Here is a 21582-nt window from a genome sequence, read left to right as displayed (position 1 = left end):
TTTTAGTTTTTAATTCACTCTGCTATTGGTTTCCTTTATATGTGTGAGTTCATCCCATTCACATTTAGAGTCATGATTACCACCTGGGTATTCCCCATCATTTTGATTTCTTCTCCTAGTCTTGCCCTTTCTTCTTTCACTATCTCCTTCTACAGCAGTGTTTTGATTTTTATCAGTCTCCTTTCCCCCACCCTTATTTTATGTTTCTTTCCACTCATCCTCTCCCTTCTTATTCCACTATTATTTCTCTTTAAGATCTATTAATCACTCCCCCAATATTTCCATCCCTTTTAATACCCACCCCGCTCCACTCTCCCCCTTCATTATTCCCTCTCAACTTCCCTATAAGATAGAATTCTATACCCCCAAAGATCTAGCTTTTTGTCCCTCTCAGAACTGATTCCACTAAGAATAAGGTTTAAGTGTTACCTATTACCACTCTCTTCTTCCTTGTTCTTATGATAGCATTCTCCCCTCCCATGCACCTCTTTATGTGTTATAATTTATACTATTTCTATTCTTCCTTTAAGTTTCTATTTTTACTATCTTCCTTTTTTATTGTCCAACATCCAATTTTTTTTACATATCTTCAACAACTTAATACCACACCCTCTGCCTTCTATTTACTATGATAATGAAAACAATTTTTAAGAGTTACAGATATCATTTTTCCATATTGGGGAAAAAATGTTTTCCCTCTCATTCTTGTTTACCTTTTTATGGTCCTGTTGAATTTTGTGTTTGGACATCAGATTTTCCATTTAGTGATTATCTTTTCTCTGGGAATGCTAGGAAAACTTCTATTTTGTTAAATGCCCATACTTTCCCCTGAAAGTACAGAGTCAATTTGAATAGGTAGGTAATCTTGGCTGTAGATCCAATTCTCTTGCCTTCCTGAATAACATATACTAAGTCCTTAAGTGTGGAGGCTGCAAGATCCTTTGCAATCCTGAATGTTACTCTTTGATATCTGAATTGTCTATTTCTAGCTGCTAGCAATATTTTCTCCTTGGCTAGGACACATCCTTATAGGTTGTCCCTTGGGCATTTAATGTAGGGGGAGATCTATGTATTCTTCAAATGTCTATTTGGCCTACTCATTCAAGAATATCAAGGCAATTTTCTTGGATAATTTCTTATAAGGTCAAGGCTTTTATTTTGTTCTAGGCTTTCCATTAGATCAGTAATGGGCAAACTATGGCCCGCGGGCCAGATACAGCCCCCTGAAATGTTCTTTCCAACTCAATACATTATTCCTAATCTGACAAATACAATGAGTAGGATACAATACAAAGAAACTTCAAAAGAGTTGCCTTAGAAACAGACTGACAGATGAGCATTTCCTTTCCTTTGGCCCCCTCTTTCAAAAGTTTGCCCATCACTGCACTAGACCAATAATTATTACTCCTTTATCCGTTTTCCATGTCAGTTGTCTTTTTGATTAGATATTTCAGGTTTCCTTCTATTTTTTCATTCTTTTTATTTTATTTTATTAATTCTTGCTGTCTCTTGAGACCATTAGCTTCTATTTGTCCAATTCTGGTCTTTAAAGACGGGTTTTCAGCTATAAACTTTTATTTTTCCTTTTCAGTTTGGTCTACCCTGCTTTTCATGGCTGCCAGCAGGTAAATTCTGGTCTCCAGATTGCTTATTTACATAATCTGATTTGTGTGTCTCTTTTTTTCACATGTGCAATTTTCTTTTTGTATTATTTTCTTTTTGTATTACTTTCATTTCTTTTGCCCACTTTTCTTCTCATTTTCCTACTATATTTCTTACCTGGTTCTTGAACTCCATTTTAAGCTCCTCAAGAACTTATTTCCCTTTTTTTTTTTTTTTTTTTAAAGTTTGGATGTGCTTGCTTCTTTGTCACCTTTGTTGTTGCTGCTATATTTTGGTCTTTTTCACCATAGAAATTATGCAGGGTCAAGAGGGTTTTTTTTTTTGGTTGTTTTTTTTTTTTTTAAACCCTTAACTTCTGTGTATTGCATTATAGGTGGAAGATTGGTAAGGGTAGGCAATGGGGGTCAAGTGACTTGCCTAGGGCCACACAGCTGGGAAGTGTCTGAGGCTGGATTTGAACCTAGGACCTCCTGTCTCCAGGCCTGGCTCTCACTCCACTGAGCTACCCAGCTGCCCCCTTCAAGAGGGTTATTTTTGCTGCTATTTATTCTTTTTGCCAATAGTTGATCGGGGTTCCTACATGTTGATAGATTTCTTAACTTCTGTCCTTCAGGGCTTCTCCTTGGTAGTATCTTCCCTTCCTAGCCAGAAGCCCAAGTGAAGCGGCAAATATTGTTATTGTGTGGTGCATTTTGCCCTGAGGCTATCTTTTCAGCTCCTGCTGCCTGGGCTATGTCCATCCTTGTTTCTGCCCAAGTTCCTCACTCTGCTGTCCAGGCTCCACATTCTTCAGCCTCCAGTTTCAAATCTCACTGTAGCACTGCCATCATGGATAAGTCTATGTGCTTTCAGCCAGCCCCTAAGAATTTAGGGATCAAGCCAGCCTTAACTTTGACTATGGAGTGGTGGGTGGTGTGGGGGAAGGGTTATCAGCTTTTGCTTTGTTAAGTGCAGTTTCATCCCTTTATAGTGTGGGGATCCCCAAATACTGTCTACCTTTAAGACTGTACCCTGTGGGAGAGTCCCTTTACTCTTCTGATTTTGATTTCTGTCATTTTGAGATACTTTGTAATGACTGGTTCAAAGGAGATTTGTCATCTTAGCTTCATCCCTCTCTATGTTTTGTTTAGTATAGTAAACTGTACCTGATTGCATACATCTACTTTAATTTCATGTATAATAATGTACAAAAACAAAAGGCCCAAAGAAAACACAAGAAGGTATAACAACACGATAAAATTAAAGCTGTCTGACAAATGCTACAGTAATTTTTACACAGATACTAAAAACAATCAAAAATCATGTTTCCTTCTCCTAAAGACTGAAAACTACGAATATAGGCTCAATCTCCTGGTGGTCAAAATAGCTACTTTGGTCACAACCTAATTTGTCTAAAATACATTTTCTAATGTAATTAAAGCTAGGTTGTGAAGCAAATTAGGACATAGTATAATGGGGCAAAAGAATACCAGGGGGCAGCTGGGTAGCTCAGTGGATTGAGAGCCAAGCCTAGAGACGGGAGGTCCTAGGTTCAAATCTGGCCTCACCCACCTCCCAGCTGTATGACCCTGGGCAAGTCACTTGACCCCCATTGCCTACCCTTACCACTCTTCTGCCCTGGAGCCAATACACAGTACTGACTACAGGATGGAAGGTAAGAGTTTAAAAAAAAAAAAAAAAAAAGAATACCAAAAAAATTCTGAAGTTGATGATATAATAATTGTGGTGTTATTTTCATGATATGGCAATTACAATATTATTGTGGGGGTGATGTAAGGATATATGTAATATCAGCAACGTTTAATCCTTGAGAAAAGATACAAAAATATTTTTTAACTCCCAAGAATAATCAAGCAAGCATTCTCTAACATGCATAAAGTTATGTCAATTTACTTTTCCATATTTATGTTTTTGTTACTGAATGGATATTATATAGACAACTGTTCTACAATCATATTTTTCTATTTTTTTAAATGTCATGAATTCTCAAAAACAATTAACTTCATATTCTACAAAATTAATCTGACAAAAAGCATTTCGGGTGTGGGATGGTATTAAATCAAGCAACCAGTGGCATGTGTTTCCATGGCAACAGAATTAAAAATCACTGATTCAGACAATTATCAATGTATTTTATATGTGTGTGCCTGTGTGTGCATGTTTGCACACATATATAAAGAGACTACAAACATAATCTAGTCTGTGAGTGAGCAAACTATAGTCCACAGGAAAAACTAATTCACATTAAAACATAAAAACTCACTGAAATACTGCAACTGTATTTTATAACATAAAATTCTACTGAAGATCATACAAAAACAGGAAGAGAGCTAAATATGACACATTAGCCATATTTCAATGACACCTATTCTAGAGCAACTCTCAAACTACAGAGTTGAAGAAACAATGGTCCAGAGAAATTATATGACAAATTTCCTTTGCCAAATAAATCTTAAAAATTACTATAGTAAAATATTACCTTTCTTTAGGGGTACCAACACCATGCTTGCCTAGTAGATGAGTATTTAAATGTTTCTTCATCACAAAGGCAACCCTGGAAAAAGCAAAATGCAAAAAACAGTTAGAGAAAACAATCAAACATTAGTATCAGATATAAAGATAATTTTTGAAAGACAGAAACCACACAAATAAGTATTAAAAATAAGATAAGCCATACCATTATTGGGTTTGTACCCCCAAAGAGATCATAGATAAACAGACTTGTACGAAAATATTTATAGCAGCGCTTTTCGTGGTGGCAAAGAACTGGAAAAGGAGGGTATGTCCTTCAATTGGGGAATGGCTCAACAAATTGTGGTATATGCTGGTGATGGAATACTATTGTGCTAAAAGGAATAATAAACTGGAGGAATTCCAGGTGAACTGGAAAGACCTCCAGGAATTGATGCAGAGTGAGAGGAGCAGAGCCAGAAGAACATTGTACACAGAGACTGATATACTGTGGTAAAATCGAATGTAATGGACTTCTACACCAGCAGCAATGCAATGACACAAGACAGCTCTGTGGGATTTATGGTAAAGAATGCTACCCACATTCAGAGGAAGAACTGCAGGAGAGGAAACATAGAAGATAAACAATTGCTTAAATGCATGGGTTGAAGCGGACATGATCGGGGATGTAGACTACCACATCAATGCAACTAACAACAATTTGGAAATAGGCCCTGAACAAGGGCACATGTTACAACCAGTGGAAATGTGCTTCAGCCATGGGTGGGGGGCAAGCTGGGGGTGAAGGGGATAGTAGGGGCATGAAGCATATAAACATGTTAAAAATGAATATTAATAAATGTTTAAAAAAAATAAGATAACTCCCTTGAGAATATAATTCTTTTTTACTGTTATAAATTAGAATGCTAGTATTTGCGAATGATGACTTAGCTATATTGTAATATTTGTATTTACTCATAATATTATTTCCTATACATAGATACTTTTGTGAGTAATTATATCATAAAACTAATTTAAAATAATTCCAATTGTTTTTATTTTCAACACTTCTGTGACAAATAAACATATCTATACATATAACATTAGGACCATAAGATCTTAGATTTTGAGCTTAAAAGAGAAACTCAGGAGCTATCAAGACCAACCCTACATTTTAGAGTTGAGGAAACTGAGGACTAGTGAGGTTACATGACTGTAGCAGTTTACAAGGCCAAAGAATAAGTACCTTTCACCAATTTCATCTATCCATCACTAAGTGAGCCAAAATAAATGTCACATTATTAAATATTGATTGGACCACAAAAAAAAAAGAAAAAGAAAGAAAAACCAATATTTTTAGTGATGATTAATTAAAATATAGCAGACTGTGTGAGATGGTACAAAGAAGCAGCAATTCCTTGAGTCACTACTATCTTATGTAATTGTGCTTCAGTGGCAACAGTTGTAATAACAAGTTGTAATAACTACAAAAAACTTATTATCTGATATGATATAAACAAAAATCAGTATATTTATTCAATTCTGGTGACAAATATATGAAATAGGTAAGAGTCATGAGCCAGTTTGAGTACCATATTTACACTGATGATACTGTAACATCAATTTAATTATGTCATGTGATTTCTTCAAACAATGTACATATCATTTGGGAGCTTCAGACAAAAATGGGTCTCTAGATAAGCAAAATTTTTTACTCCTGTAACTTTCAGTGTGAAAAGGGCTTGCAAACATTTTTTGTTAATTATGTATTACAGCTGTCCTTCATGAAGTTAATTACTAATAGCTGAAAGGCAATAGAATCTATTTGCATATGTTCATGAAAGGCATGACATATGCAAAAATATGATTTTAATTAGCATTCTATGATATGAAATGCTACAAATCAAACTGGCATGTTATAAGTTTTTTAACATTAAAACCTGAATTCATCTGGACATATTTGCAATGATGGACAATGTAGCAATTCTAAAGCATTGTAACATTATGATACATAAGAGCCACAATAGCACAGAAATGACAGAATTCTTTAAAAATAAGTTAATTTATCTTTTTCTACATTGATATAGCTTGAGTAATTTCACATTGCACAGTGTCTTACTTCAGATAAGCCTTCAGGGTAAAATTACACAATTCAAATGTTTTTTAAAAGACTAATATCATGATCATCACTATTATTATTTTTAAAAGCATTAAATTCTATTGATTATATTCTTTTTATCTTAGGAATCAACAAATATCAGATCTTTAAAATTAAAAATAATTGGTAACATTATCATTACTTGTGCTATTCAAATTTAAGAGAATTACTAGCAAAATAATTGTGCTAAAAATGTTCAGCTAAAACTATATTATACTATAAAGAATTCCATAGTTTAAATTGAGCAAAAGTAATGAGTTCTTTGTGTCAAAATAAATTTATTTTAACAGCTTTCTGTGTAAAAGACATTATATTGTAGTAGCAATTTTATTTTGACATGAAACTTTCAATAGCTGAAACTCTAAATATGTAAAGTTTAGAGAGCACATTGATATACCAAAGTAAAACCTAGTGATTAAATAAAATCATTAACAGAAGCAGTAAGGTAATTAACATATGAACACTTTCTTTAGTGATATTTTTAAAGTATCTAAATAAAAACAACCAAATACTCTATCTACCCTAGATGATGTTATCCCCACCATCCTTAGTGGGGAGGGGGATGAGTTACCCACACATGACAATAAGTAACAAATCAAGAACTAGGGACTGCCCTTTGGGCAGTCCAAATCAGTGTGGAAGCTGCCATTTGTCCACTTGAATTAGAGGTGGACACACAGGAAGTGACGAAACACACTATCTCTTCAAGTATGTTGGTTACTTCCTGCTAAGAGAGTTCCAGCTTTGAACTTGGTGCTGAAGGATCTCCGGGGAGACCTCAGGCAGCTTCTACTCTGAATGGTCATGTGGGTAAGTTAGGCCAACTTCCTTGGCCTACCTTGGCGTTTTTCTAAGACTCTACCTTAAGTAGGCTCTAGCCTATCTGATTACTAGGCCTTGTGGCTTGTAGTCTAATTTATTTAGCCTTTTAACCTTCTCTCTCCTTCCAGGCCATCATCTCCCTCTCTCTATTTCCCTACCTTTTACCTTCCTAATTGTAAATAAACTACCTTAAACCCAATCCTGACTTGGATCTATTTTAATTACGGAATCAATCTGAATTGTTGATTCCTGGCGGCCATACTTTAAATATATATCTATAAAATATCTAAAATCTCCCTCTTACATTGTGAAGCCATGCAACCGCCTTAGAAAAAAAAAAGAAATGAAAATGGGAACAGAAATGCAGAAACTAAGGTAGAAAACATATGCACAGAGATAAATTATTGGGGTAAAAAAGCAAAGCTCAAAACTAGAGAACAGATGGGGGAGGAAAGAGAGATGCAAAATGATATAGAAGAAAAATCAAACATAAAATGTGTGGGAAAGTAGAAAAACATACAAAGAGGAGAGGAACAGAGATGTTGTTACAAGTTCTAGAAAACACACAGTAAACTTGTTTATAGATAGTGATGAAAGAAACAAAGAATGCAAAGTAATAGAAGTTAGCAAATCTGGATTTAAAAAGTTCTCAGAACAACAAAATAACTTTACAGAAAAGCAAAACCATACTGTAACAACTAACAGTATACAATAAGAAACAAAAACAAAAGCTAAAACAGGGGACTCTAAAGAGCAAAATACAAAAAAGTTCAATGGAGAGGAAAAAGGAGCAGTCAAGAAATGACAGACATGGTGCAAAGGATTAGGGAAAATATGAAAGATATCCCCTTGTCCAACCCAGAAATTGAAATGTTTACAGATGGTTTGTCCTCTGTTCACAAAGGAGAGCAGTTTAAAGGGGCAGCTGTTGTAACACAAACAGAGACATTATTCTGTTCTTTTGTAAAATCTGTCCTTACACTAAACTTTTCATTTATATTTTCTAGGATGTAGAAATGTCTCAAAAATATAGTACCATACAAGGTAGCATGAATTTGTAATTTAATGATTTATTGCAGATTCAATCAGACTGGACAGAAGTTACAAAAGTAAAATACCTGAATTCTAAAGAGCTTCTTCACAGTGGTTCAGTTTTATCTTTAGACTAACAATCAAGAAAGCTTTCTGAAATATAGTAATTATTTAATATTAGTTATAAAACAATTGTTTATCATTTTTAAACACAGGACTATTATTTTTTAAATATTTAAAAATTATTTCAAGTACCATCAAAGGGATTTGATTTTATACCAAAACCAAAGCAAAAATGAATCACATCTATACCATTCTCCATTTACCTCCCAAAATATCAAGCAAATTCCTTAATTTTAAAGTAATTTGATTCTGATTTTGCACATTATACAACTAAAAATATTTGACATCAGTTCAAAACCTTCATCAAAGTGAGACGAGAAATATATCTATAAGATTATTTAAATGCAAAGCTTCAAATTATTACAAATATGGTGAAAGAAAAAAATAAAAATGCTTCAAGTCACTCATTGCCTTCACCCTGCACATTCTTAGGCACAAAAAGAAAGGATTTCAGGATATTCACTACTCCACTTCCTCATACACTTCTGTTTCCAATTTGTTTGCCAATACAAAAAGAGTTACTAAAAATATTTTGGTGTTTCCATCATTACCTTAAACTGGAATAGAAATTCAACTAACAGAATTTAATGATGAATCCAAACTTCTTACATCAGAACCTCTGCCAGAACAATTAAATTGTGGAGAGCTCACTACTGAACACTAATAATAAATAAAATCTAATATGCTCTAGAGCATTTGTGTAATGACATTACTTTGATAGAACAAAGTTAAAAAATATTAATATCCACAATCATAAAGTACTAATTTTTTTACATTCCGTTTTGGTCCTTTGATCATTTTTTTCATTAGATTAAAGAAAAAATGTTTTGACTACTGTGGTCAATAGTGCCCACAACTAAATCTGAAAGTTCTTAAGATTGGCAGGAAGATGAATCATCACTTAATTAGGTCATTCTCCAAGCACCTCAATTTCACAATCTAGGTGTCACCCATGACTCTTCACTATGTTTAATTTAATGTTCCCATCTAATTTGGTGCTAAGGCCTGCCAATATTACCTCCAGAATATGCCCTTTTTCTCCTTAGACAATGCTATAACTATTGGGCAAGCTCTCATCACCCCACACTTGGATGACTACAACAGCCTGCCTCAAATCTCTCCCTAACCCTTTAAGGAAAAAAGGAATTTTCCTAAAGTCTTACCATGTCAATAATTCCCAACAACTTCCTAACCTCTATAGGACCATATAAAAATTATTTGTAATTCATAGCCCTTTATAGCTTATCCACCTCTTGTTATCACCCCAATCTTTACACTCTTCTTACACCATGTTCTATAACAAATACTCTTTAAACCACTGACATGCATACTTAATGTGCCATTCCATTTAGAGCAGTGATTCCCAAAGTTGGCACTACCACCCCCTTCTAGGCCCTGCAGCAATCCAGGGAGGCAGTGATGGCAACAGGTGCATTTATCTTTCCTATTAATTGCTATTAACATTTAAAAAAATTAATTCCAAGGGGGCTAAGTAATATTTTTTCTGGAAAGGGGGCAGGAGGCCAAAAAAGTTTGGGAACTACTGATTTAGAGGACATTTTTTCAGCCTAGCCACTGTGCCTAGAATGTTCTTTCTCCTCATATTTCCATGCTAGCTTTTCACATTTCCAACTAAATTTCCAATTAAAATCTTATCTTCTATAGGAAACATCTCACAACTGTTCTGAATTCTAGTACTTTCCTCTGGTTAAAACTATTTCATATTTACTTTTTCAATACATATTTAAGTATTTAGTTGGCCAATTTTATTGTTTTCTTAATGTAATAAGCCATTACTGATGCATTATTAATACATAACAATTAATAATTAGTGATATTTATCATTTAAGTAATAGTATTATTAAAATAGGAATCTCATCACCAGCTTGGGTTTCAGAGAGAAGAATTTTTAACCAAAACACCTACCAAAGGCCATGTAATAAAGGAATAGCAAACTGATTAAGAAGATAATATTTATCTGGAGAGCTTGTTAGAGTATTGAAGTATTACACAAATATATAGGCTTTATTTTGAAATAGAATACAACACATTTACATTTTTAAGTTAAATACTTCAAAAATTCAAGGTATTTTTGGTGAAGTTCCCTTCATTGATTTGGACTACAATATGTCCATAACTTGATGGCCATTCTTATGAATTTTATATAATTGAAAAATTCTTCATGAGATGGACTTTCAGTCTTCAGAACTTCACTAGGTTAGTCTAGAGAAAAATGATTAATTTCTAGGCCTAGATATCTAAAACCTTTTCGCCTTTCAAAGATATATTAATAAGCTTGCAAAATTATGACATGATTAAGTTGAAAGAATTTAAGGGCCCCTCTACCTCATAAAAAGAAGTAGGAGAAATGATAGAAAACTATATATAATTACAAATAATAACACATATATTATATATAAGGAAGAAATTCAGATGTATAAAGTCAAGGGAAGAGATAATTTTCAAAGAAAGTAACCAAAATGCAAATCAAAGCAAAGATTTAAGATCTCTGATAAATGCAAAGACAAATCATGATTCCATAGGATCAAAAATGTAACATACTTGTAATTTGCCAGAAAGGATTTTGTTTTTCTTTTTTCTAACTGAGGAGTAGCAGTGAGAGGGGAGTTAAGGATAGGATAGCCTCTTCCCTCAAAAAAAAAGAAGGGGGAAAAATTACTGATGCACCCTGATTATTGAAGTACTTTTTAAAAAATACAATGTAAACAATAAAAGAAAGCCAAAATTTTTCAAGTTTATGATTAAATTTATGAAATTTCAATAGAAAAGCAAGATTTCATAATAGAAATTTTCATTTCATATACAATCCTCTTTCTACTCTAATTTTGAATGTGGAAATAGTCATTTGGTGTTTAAATTCAGAATTTTTGAAAATTTAATTCTAAAAGAAGTAAAATAAAATATATGAATCCAGAAAAGCACTGTGTCAGGAATAGAGAACATGCTTCAGAGACTTCTAGAAAAGATTAAATTTCAAGTCCATATATTGGTTGTGTCACTCTGGGCAAGTCACTAAAATTCTCTGGGCTCCAGGTACTAAAACACTAGGCTTCTAAGGGTAATTTACTGTATTATTGAAATAATTATTATATAATGTCAAAATCCTATTATATCATTGTAGAGAAGAAAATCCTATTATATCATTTTGGAGAAGATTCTCATTTACACTGATAGGGAGAGCTTCCTATACCAATGAAACCACAGGTTCATTTTGCAAAAGGGAAAAAGTTTTGAAAGAGAGTTAGGACTGGGGAAAGGAGAAAGAGGAGAGGGAAAAGTAAAATGCATATACATAAGGAAAATGTGTTCAAATATATTTATAATCAATGTCAATTTGCCAAAATCCATGAAATGAAAGAATTTTATTTTTTTTTCTTCATGTACTTTAACCTTTTCTAATTAAGAAATGGATAAACTTTTCCATGAAAAAAATCTTTAAGTCTTTTATTTCTTTCTTAACACTATTACACTGAACAAGTCTTCTACGGATAGTTATTAAAATGTATAAGGAGGAACCCAGCACAAAGGAGATTCAGTGAAATCATACAATGATGAGACTATGGATTGATCAAACTATTATACCCTGGATGTAACTGAAAACATCAGTAGTCTCAAAAAGACTTTCTGAGAACTTGAACTATGATATGAACAAAAGAAGTATACCTGTCTGGAAGGACTATATAATGTAAATAAGGAGCAAAGATAGTTTGCAGAAAATTGTCATATGCCAGATAAATGATGGAGAGAGATAAAGATCTATCAATGTTTTTTCCCTGAGCCAGGCTTATAACTAAAATACATGTTCACAGGCACATACACAAACACACAATTTGAGACTTAAAAAGTCTAATCTTAATTGTACATTAATGTAGGCAGTGATAGCACATTAAAAAACTCTGACAAACTAAATATAAGTAATAGCATTAACATGTATCTTCAATAAACTTACTTAGAAAAGATTGTAAACAACAAAAGCCATAAAAGGGATTAAAAATGTAAATGGGGGGAAGCTGGGTAGCTCAGAGGATTGAGAGCCAGGCCTAGAGAAGGGAGGTCCTAGGTTCAAATCTGGCCTCAGACACTTCCCAGCTGTGTGATCCAGGACAAGTCACATAACCCCCATTGCCTACCCTTACCACTCTTCTGCCTTGGAGCCAATATGGCTCCAAGACGGAAGGTAAGGGTTTAAAAAAAAAATGTAAATGAGCATGCTATAACCAAAATTATATTGTAAGGAAATATAGTAAGCATGGATTATCTACAAGGGAAATGATAATATTCTAATCAATAAGCAATCAGGAATGTACCTTTAAATGACAAGAGTTAAAATCATGGGGAAATGTTGTGCTTTTTTTTTGTAACATCAAAAACTGTGAAATAACTGTAAAATTTAAATGTCATTTTGTGCTAATTGGTGGAAGGCTCAGTAAGAATTCACATAAGTGAATCAATCAATCAATATTTTTGGGTTTTTAAGTGCTTATTATATAGAGCCAAGCACTACATTAAGCACTGGGTTTACAATGAAAAATAAACTCCCCTCCCTCTAGAAACTTAAATTGTACTAGAATTAAAACAACCAAATTAAAAAATAGTTTGGAAGAAATTTTATATTCATTTCTATTTTTTTGTAGAACTCAGATAAAATTGTTCCTAGTAAAAGTTAATTCTACAGATAGCTGTCAAAATGATATTCCTGGGGTACAAGTCTGACTGTGTCACTTGCCTGCTCAATAAACTCCAGTGGGTCCCTAATATCTCAAGATATCCTTATTTGACAATAAAAGCTCCTTCATAGGTTAACTAACATTTATAGTCTTAAAAAAAAACATTGTTCCCCTTCACAAATATGTAATTCACTCCAGTTAAACTGGCCCCTTTTGCAGTTTTCACAAAGTGATGATTTCCATTCTTTATGCTTTTGCAATAGTTGGAGCCTATACCTGGAATGTATTGCCTCTATACCTCCACCTCTTACAATCTCCAAGTTCTTTAGAATCTCAGGGCTAGCAAGACTTTTTAAATGAGGATTTTCCTTAACATTCCTCCTCTACATGTTAGTGTCTCCCAACATAGATAGTTAGTGTCTCTACATGAAGAAGTTAAACTTCTTTAGAGCTAGAACTAGTTATTTCTGTTGTGTTTTTTCTTAAGTCTGATGTAGAGGCTAATACACAGTAGATACTTTTAACATGTTTTTTGATTGATTAATTGCTTAGGAAACCTGAAAAAAATAATTACATAAAGGCATATAAATTTTTGTCAGATGTAATTATAATATACTCATTGAGAAGTTAAATTTCCAACTATGAATAGTGTTTATGTAGTAATTTTGATCAGTAATTTTTTTCTACCTAAAAAATTTCACCAAGTTTCTATGTTAATATAAATAATATGATTTTCTTAATAACTTTAATTTCTTGTGATTTTGACTTTAAAGACATTGCCTTTAATATTCTCACTTATAAGTTGGAGAATTTAGACACATTTTCTGAATTAGTAGTGAAAAAAATTATGAAATCTTATTTCATAAACTATTTATTTGTAATAGATACATTAAGAATTTTATAATTAACATCTTCACAATGAATATGAAACATAGTCATATTTTCTAAATGTCATTCTGAAATATTTTTAAATGTGAGACTGTGAATTCTATGTAAATACAAGGTAAATAAGGAAATGTAACTGATGGTAACTGACCAAATAAGACAGTCATATAATCTCTCCTCTTAAGAAAATAAAATTTGTTTATAAACAAAGTTTGTTCCTTGGCTCCATTAAATTATATTCTGTACTCTGATAAAATTAATAAGTGCTTTTAAAAATTTCATTTTAAAAATTATTAAATTAATGAACCTCAATAGTCATCAATGAACTAACTATAACAATCTGTCAGACTTACGAATAAGGAAAAAATTTATGACCAAACATAGGGAAACCAGCATAAATAAACAAAATAATTAATTAATAAATAAGTAAACAGATAAATCAATGAATAAATGAACAAACAAATGAATGAGTGAATGATTCCAAATACATTAAATTCAAAAGGTTTTGTAGAAAGAAAACCAATATAACCATGATTAGAAGGGAAATAACAAAATGGAGGTGAGAGGTGGGTGAGGGAGGCTTATAGCCAGTATCTCTGACAAAGGCCTTATTTCTCAAATATATAAAGAATGCAGTCAATTTTTTAATATAAAGCATTCCTCAAATGAAAAGGGTCAAATGATATCAGCAAGAAGCTTTCAGATAAAGAAATTAAATTAATCTATAGCCATGTAAAAAAATGTTCCAAATCACAATTGATTAGAGAAATGCAAATAAAAACAGCTCTGAGACACCACCTTGCATCTATCTGATTGGCTAATATGAACAAAAAGAAAAATGATAAATGTCAAACGAGACATGGGAAAATTGGGACACTAACATACTGCTGATATGAACTGACATAACTATTCTGGAAAATAATATGGAACCATGCCCAAAGGGCCATAAAACTATGCATACCCTTTGACCCAATAATACTATTCATTGCTGCATCTCTTCTGTATCTCACAAGAGTTCAGAGCCAAGGGGAAAGGACTTACTTCTACAAAAATATTTTTAACAGCTCTTTATGTAGAGGCAAATAATTTGAAATGTGAGGGGTTGGGGGGGGGGGTATCCATCAACTGGGAAATAGTTGAACAAGTAGAAGAATATGGTTGTAATGGAATATGATTGCACTATGAGAAAGGTTTATATCAGTGATTCCCAAAGAGGGTACCACTGCCCCTTGGTGGGTGCTGCAGCAATCCAGGGAGGCAGTGATGGCCACAGGTGCATTTATCTTTCCTATTAATTGCTATTAAAATTTAAAAAAAAATTTATTTCGAGGGGGCTAAGTAATATTTTTTTGGGAAAGAGGGCAGTGGGCCAAAAAAGTTTTGGAACCACTGGTTTATATGAACTGACACAAAGCGAAATGAGTAGAACCAAGAGAAAAGTGAATGCAGTAACAGAAATGTTGCATGATGATCAACTGTGAAGGACTAAACAAATATCAGCAAGGCAATGTTCCAAGATAACCCTAAAAAAAATGTCATCGACAATCAAATAAGGAATTATTTGAGGTTGATTGCAAATCTAAGAACACTATCTTTCACTTTGTTTCCTTCATGAGTTATTTATTGTACATGTGATAGGTGTCTTCTTTCATACTTTAAAATTTGAGGGTAAGACCAAAATTAATAAAAATATTATAATAAATTAAATATAAAATTATATACATAAAAAATATAAGTTTGTCATATATTACATATATGACAAATGAATCTGTTTTTACTGACTTCGTATTATGAATACTATAAATCTATGTAAAACTTTATTTAGTAAAGAAAATTTGGTATTACAAGCCAGAAGAAATTCAATTAAACACATCAATAGGTAACAACTTGAAGCTCCAAATAATGAGACTAGGCCCCCAATAAAATCAGAGCCATCAGCTAGCTAAAACCAGACACATAGCTTTCCCACCTTAGTATGAGAAAAGCAAACTTTCTCCCTTCCCAAATACTAGAGGTTCTTCTAAGAAATCATTGGTGCAAGAATTTTATGAGAAACTTAACTAGATGGATACATATTATCATCATCTATAGAAAACTCTGTTTAGAACCACTGAGGTAATCTAAATCCATTGCCTCCATCTTGTAAATCATTATTATAGTCCCTGCAAAAAGGCTTACTTAATCCCTTAGCCTACACCATTTCACCAAATCATTAAACTTTGTCACTGTCAAGAAAGAAGGTTGTCTGCGTAACTTTCTGTGAGTCTAGTGGTCTGGCCTTCCTGTAATATCAGAATCATTTTTCTCATACTGGTTCACTGACACACAAGAGTAATTCATCAAGAAGAACTCAATAACAATTCAAAATAAAAATTTTATATTAACAAAACAATTTTCATTCATTTCACTGTAGTAGAATAACATACAAAATGAATCAAAAACTTTAAACCATACCCTGATTCCAAAAAGAACTCCTTAACCTACTTGCAGATTAGAAATGTACAAGAAGATTTTGGCTTTTGATAGGAAATACTTCTTTCCTCAAAATCCCATTTCCCCTCAGACTTAAAGCATTTGAATTTACTATATGAAATAATCTTATTAGTAATAGGAACTATTATTTAACCACTGGTTAATTCATCAATATCTTCCTAAATTTATTTAAAAATTTAAAGTTTAAAAAGACCATTTCTGCAAAATGAAGATAAGAATCTCTTGAAAATCAATATAAGCACTAAATCCTGTGATTTCCTATGATCTCTGTGAGGAACATAATGGGAAAATATTATCATCCCCATTGTATGAATAGAGAAAGTAAGTCTCAGATATGTTAAGGGAATCATGATCACAGGGCTAGAAAGCATCAGAAAAATGTGACTTATAAAACATTTAGGCTAAAGAGATGTAAATGTGCAAATCAAAACAACTCCAAGGTATCACCTCACACCTAGCAGACTGGCTAACATGACAACAGGGGAGAGTAATGAATGTTGGAGGGGATGTGGCAAAATTGGGACTTTAATGCATTGCTGGTGGAGTTGTGAATTGATCCAACCATTCTGGATGACAATTTGGAACTAAACTCAAAGGGCTTTAAAAGACTATCTACCTTTTGATCCAGCCATAGCACTGCTTGGTTTATACCCCAAAGAGATAAGGGGAAAAAAAGACTTGTACAAAAATATTTATAGCCTCACTCGTTGTGGTGGCAAAAATTTGGAAAATGAGAGAATGTCCTTCGATTAGGGAATGGCTGAACAAATTGTGGTATCTATTGGTAATAGAATACTATTGTGCTCAAAGGAATAAAGAACTGGAGTAATTCCATGTGAACTGGAATGACCTCCAGGAATTGATGCAGAGTGAAAGAAGCAGATCCAGGAGATCATTGTACACAGAGACTGATACACTGTGGTACACTAGAACATAACAGACTTCTCTACTAGCAGCAATGCAAGAATCCAGAGCAAAGCTGAGGGACTTATGAGAAAGAAAACTAGCCACATTCAGAGGAAGAACTGTGGGAGGAGAAACACAGCTGAAAAACAACTGCTTGAATACAATGATACATGTAAAACCAAGTGGAATTATGCATCAGCTAAGGGGGGCTAGGGAGTTTTGGGGGAGAGGGAAAGAGCATGAAATATGTAACTATGGGAAAATATTCAAAATAAAAACTAAAAAAAAATATGAACAGTAGAGAGAGAGAGAGAGAGAGAGAGAGAGAGAGAGAGAGAGAGAGAGAAATGTGATTTCACTGAAGAGTAACAACTAATTTTATATTACAAATGTTCCTCTACTGGATGATTCTTGTTCAATTACTTTTCTTAAAAAATGATGTGAGGACAACTTAAACATTGATAAACACATTATACTATAGGTCTCCCTGTGTTTTTTTTAATATCTTGGTTTTATGTATCTCGTTTGATTGATGTTACATTTGTCCATGGTTATCCCAGGATGGAAAAGAAAATATAAAGCAATTTTTTATAATTTTCTCAGAGGAAATGGTAATTATAATGCAAACATTACAAATAATATTCTAAATGTAGAGATCAATATTTTAATATTATATTAATTGAACAAAAATCAATAGCAGTTGATTTTATGAAACAAATAATTAAGGAGGGGGAGAGGGACCTGGGTTACTCAGTAGATGTCCTGGATTTAAATTTGCATGCAGATTCTGTGTAACCTTATGCTCTATAACCCTGGGCAAATCACTAAACCTCTATTTCCTAGCCCTTACCACTGTTCTGCCTTGGAATAGATACTAAATATCAATTCCAAGAAAGAAAGCATTTTTAAAAAATAATAAGGCAATAATTTAAAGGTTTTAGGGTATTTGTCTTAGCTCTCCAATACATCAATCTAAGATTACGTAGGATATTTAATCATTATCATTGTGGCTAAATTTGTAATTATTGAACAATATTTTGAACTCTTTTCCCCACCAAATATTCTTGAACAAGACTAAAGGAGAATAGAAAATGAGCATAAGAAAACAACTTTCCTCTATCTGACAAAACCTAAGGACTTATAAGGCAGACCATAAGGAGTTAAGGTTTCCTAATGGAAAAAGTAATTATTTGGGGATAATTAGTATCTTAAAAACTCATAAATAAAAGACTCATAGAATTAAACCAAGTTGTAAAGATATAGTGAGGGCTTTCAGCCATTTAAAAAGTACTCTTCTTCAAGAGGTAAGCACCTATAGAGCATCTGTCACTGTTCCAAACTCTCTATAAACTACATGATGGACAACAGGCTTACCAATGTGTGGTTCAGTGACCTGCATCAATCTACAGAATAATTTACAGCCCATATCGGACAGATCATAATAGATACGGCTCATGCCATCAATCAATCTTCTTAGGTGTTCCAACATACTCCTGTAGCTATCATCTGACAGAGAGAGAGTAAAGGAAAGAAAGAAGCATCTTTTTCCATGATTTGCCTAACTGTCTTTCTGCTCTTGTTTGGTATTGATCAACATATGGGAGATTCTAAAGAAGAATCAAAGAATAGAAACATGAAGAAAGAAACAAAACAATCTTTTTTACCAACAAAAGCTTTTCAATATAGGGTGTATATTTCACTAGATGAGCACATTATGTTTCCTAACAGAAGCATTCCTAGAAAGTAATTTTTAATTGTAACCCTTGAAAATATTAATATGTTGTGTTACTATTAGAAAAATTCTAATTTCACCATATTAATGTTTTTATATGGCACTCCAGGGTTCAAAATATTTCATTAACTATTCACTTTATATGCTATCTTCACATATCATTCATGTTTCTACCCTTGTAAATTTTATTTCTTTCAGAATATCCATCACTGAAATATCACCAATGTTGCTAGCTCTAATTCTTTAACTACCTTTTCCATGAAGTATCCCATGTTTATTTCAATCAAAATGGTTTGTTCCTCAAGCAATGCCTATAGAATTTGTGTCTCAATTAATTGTATGACATATAGACCATTGTTGTACTTATTTAGGTACTGTTTCTTGCCTCGGTTTAAAAATTATTTTGTTTTCTAATTCATATGACCTCTCAACACACCTGTATAGGGAAAGAAAATATCCACTGAATCCAATTTCTTACCAGGTTGCTGAATAAAACATCCACTTGTCAAAAATTATCTACATTCTCACTAAAAGACTCAAAGAAAAGAGTTCTTCCAAAATGATAAAGGAAAAGATATTAAAATTTGAGACTGGGAAATGTGGTAATAAAAGTTGAAAGTAGATTCATTAATTGGTCATTTTCCCTAAAATAGAATAAACTACATATTCATTTGTATTCAGAACCAATAAAAATGGCCTCGTAAAATATGACAATATAATTCCAAACTGCAAACTTTACCCTTGAACTAGGATAATATTTTTTATTATGAAGAGAAAATTGAAAAATTAAGGCTACTTAAATGCCAGCATTCTAATGTGTTACAGGTTTAAATAAATCAATAATACTCATTATTAATAATCAAAATTTATTAAATGCCTACTATGTGCAGGGTGCTATACCAAAGAGTTCAAGAGCTAAAAAAGAGTGGGAGTTCCCATATTTTTCTTGTAAGCTTCTTTTGTTGAATATACAGAGCCCTTATGCTTTATTAGATTAACATTAGGAACGGATCAGCATATTTTGTGAAACTCAGTTTTAGAGAGTTGTTGAAGGCTGAGAGGTGAAATTATTTGTCCAGGATCACCCAGCCAGTATGCATGAGAGGCAGGACTTGAACTCCAGTCTTTATGCCTCAGAGACAGGATATCTATCTACTATGTACTACTGCATGTAAATACTCAAATAATTACATGGAAAACATGAAAAAAAAGATTAACATTAGGTAAAAATTATAGGCTACCTATCCTCAACTCTGATTGATGAGAGGAATGCATATGCAATTGAAAATCATGCTAGTAAACAGCTGATAATGACTTGCGGCAAAATTTCTTAAACTAAAGCTTACTTTTCCTTATTGTTATTCTGACAAAGCAAATACTGATAATACAAAGTTCTGATTTTTAAGAAATTTTTAGAAGATGGGCAGGTGGGTGGCTCAGTGGATTGAGAGTCAGATGGGAGGTCCTAGGTTCAAATCTGGCCTCAGACACTTACCAGCTGTGTGACCATGGGCAAGTCACTTGACCCCCATTGCCTAGCCCTTACAACTGTTCTGCCTTGGAGCCAATACTATATATTGGCTCCAAGACAGAAGGTAAGGGGCTAAAAAAAATTATTAGAAGCGAGCCCTTATAATTTTTGCAAGAATATATTTACCATCTGATGAATAGACTAACTAAAAATTAATGACCCATGAAACAGGTCAGACAAAAAACAAACACAATGCAATCAATTTTCAAGAACATGTGCTTTCTAATGTTCCCCAAACACCTCTGTTTAGGAATGAATCTGAAGGTGTTCATGCATCATTACTAAAAACAACAGCCTATTTGAGTAAGATGTTGATTGCTGTGGGTATTTCTTGTAAACAAAATAAACCTATAACAGATATTTTTCCCCCAAAGACACAGAAAACCAGATGACCTGATATAAAAATGGGCAATAAATTTCATGACATACTATACAACATAATCCACATGAAAGATATGGAAATGGCAATAAAAATTATGTTTAAATGTAGGTACCAATTTATATTTCTTAACAATGATGTCAATAAAAATAATTTTCTTTCTATTCCCACTTCTCTGCCTGCTAATGAGCATGTTAAAGTTAAAAGAACAATTTGGAAAAACTCTGAGGTATTCAGATCTGACAAGAATCTATCCATGCAAACATATCACAAAATTAGCTGTGTTCTGAGGTAGGTTTTGTAACAAAGAGGAAAGCTAGGAATGTTAATAGAGGAATCCTAATAGTTTACTAATAGTTTAGAGAAGTTAATAAATGCCAAGTGCTATTAGGCAGCAGTAAGGATACACATAAGAACAATTATAACAGATGTTTACAAAATCCTTTCGAGGCTAAAATAATCATGTTACATTCACTTTCACTGATTACCAAACAAGTACAAATGGCAATTGAACAAAAAAATTTTTTAAAAATTTTAATAATTAAAACTACTACAAAGAACCTGCTTTGACAAGTTGTGAAATGTAACCTTAGGCTTACCTGAAAGATTATCGTGCATCAAAAACAGATTACCTTCAACACCCAATGAACTGACAATACCACAGAAACTGCTTATGATTGTATAATTAAGAGTCATTTTTATACTTCTCTATTTCCTTCTAAGTACTCATCTCTGTATGAAAAAAGATCTCAAGGTAAT

At 32.9% G+C, this 21582-nt stretch overlaps 1 protein-coding gene across 1 annotated transcript in view; it reads right to left on the bottom strand.

Moving 5' to 3' along the window:
• Nucleotides 1-21582, bottom strand: part of ZNF407 (zinc finger protein 407) — a 616647-nt gene that overhangs the window by 394232 nt on the left and 200833 nt on the right. Inside the window, exon 3 of the mRNA XM_044667178.1 lies at nucleotides 4103-4177. Within this exon, the coding sequence (XP_044523113.1) occupies nucleotides 4103-4177 (75 nt within the window). The remainder of the gene's footprint in view (nucleotides 1-4102; nucleotides 4178-21582) is intronic.

Source organism: Gracilinanus agilis, chromosome 1 (genome assembly GCF_016433145.1).
Source record: "Gracilinanus agilis isolate LMUSP501 chromosome 1, AgileGrace, whole genome shotgun sequence".
NCBI lineage: Eukaryota > Metazoa > Chordata > Mammalia > Didelphimorphia > Didelphidae > Gracilinanus > Gracilinanus agilis.
The sequence above is the reverse complement of the archived record's forward strand: the minus strand, read 5'-3'. Positions and strand labels throughout refer to the sequence as shown.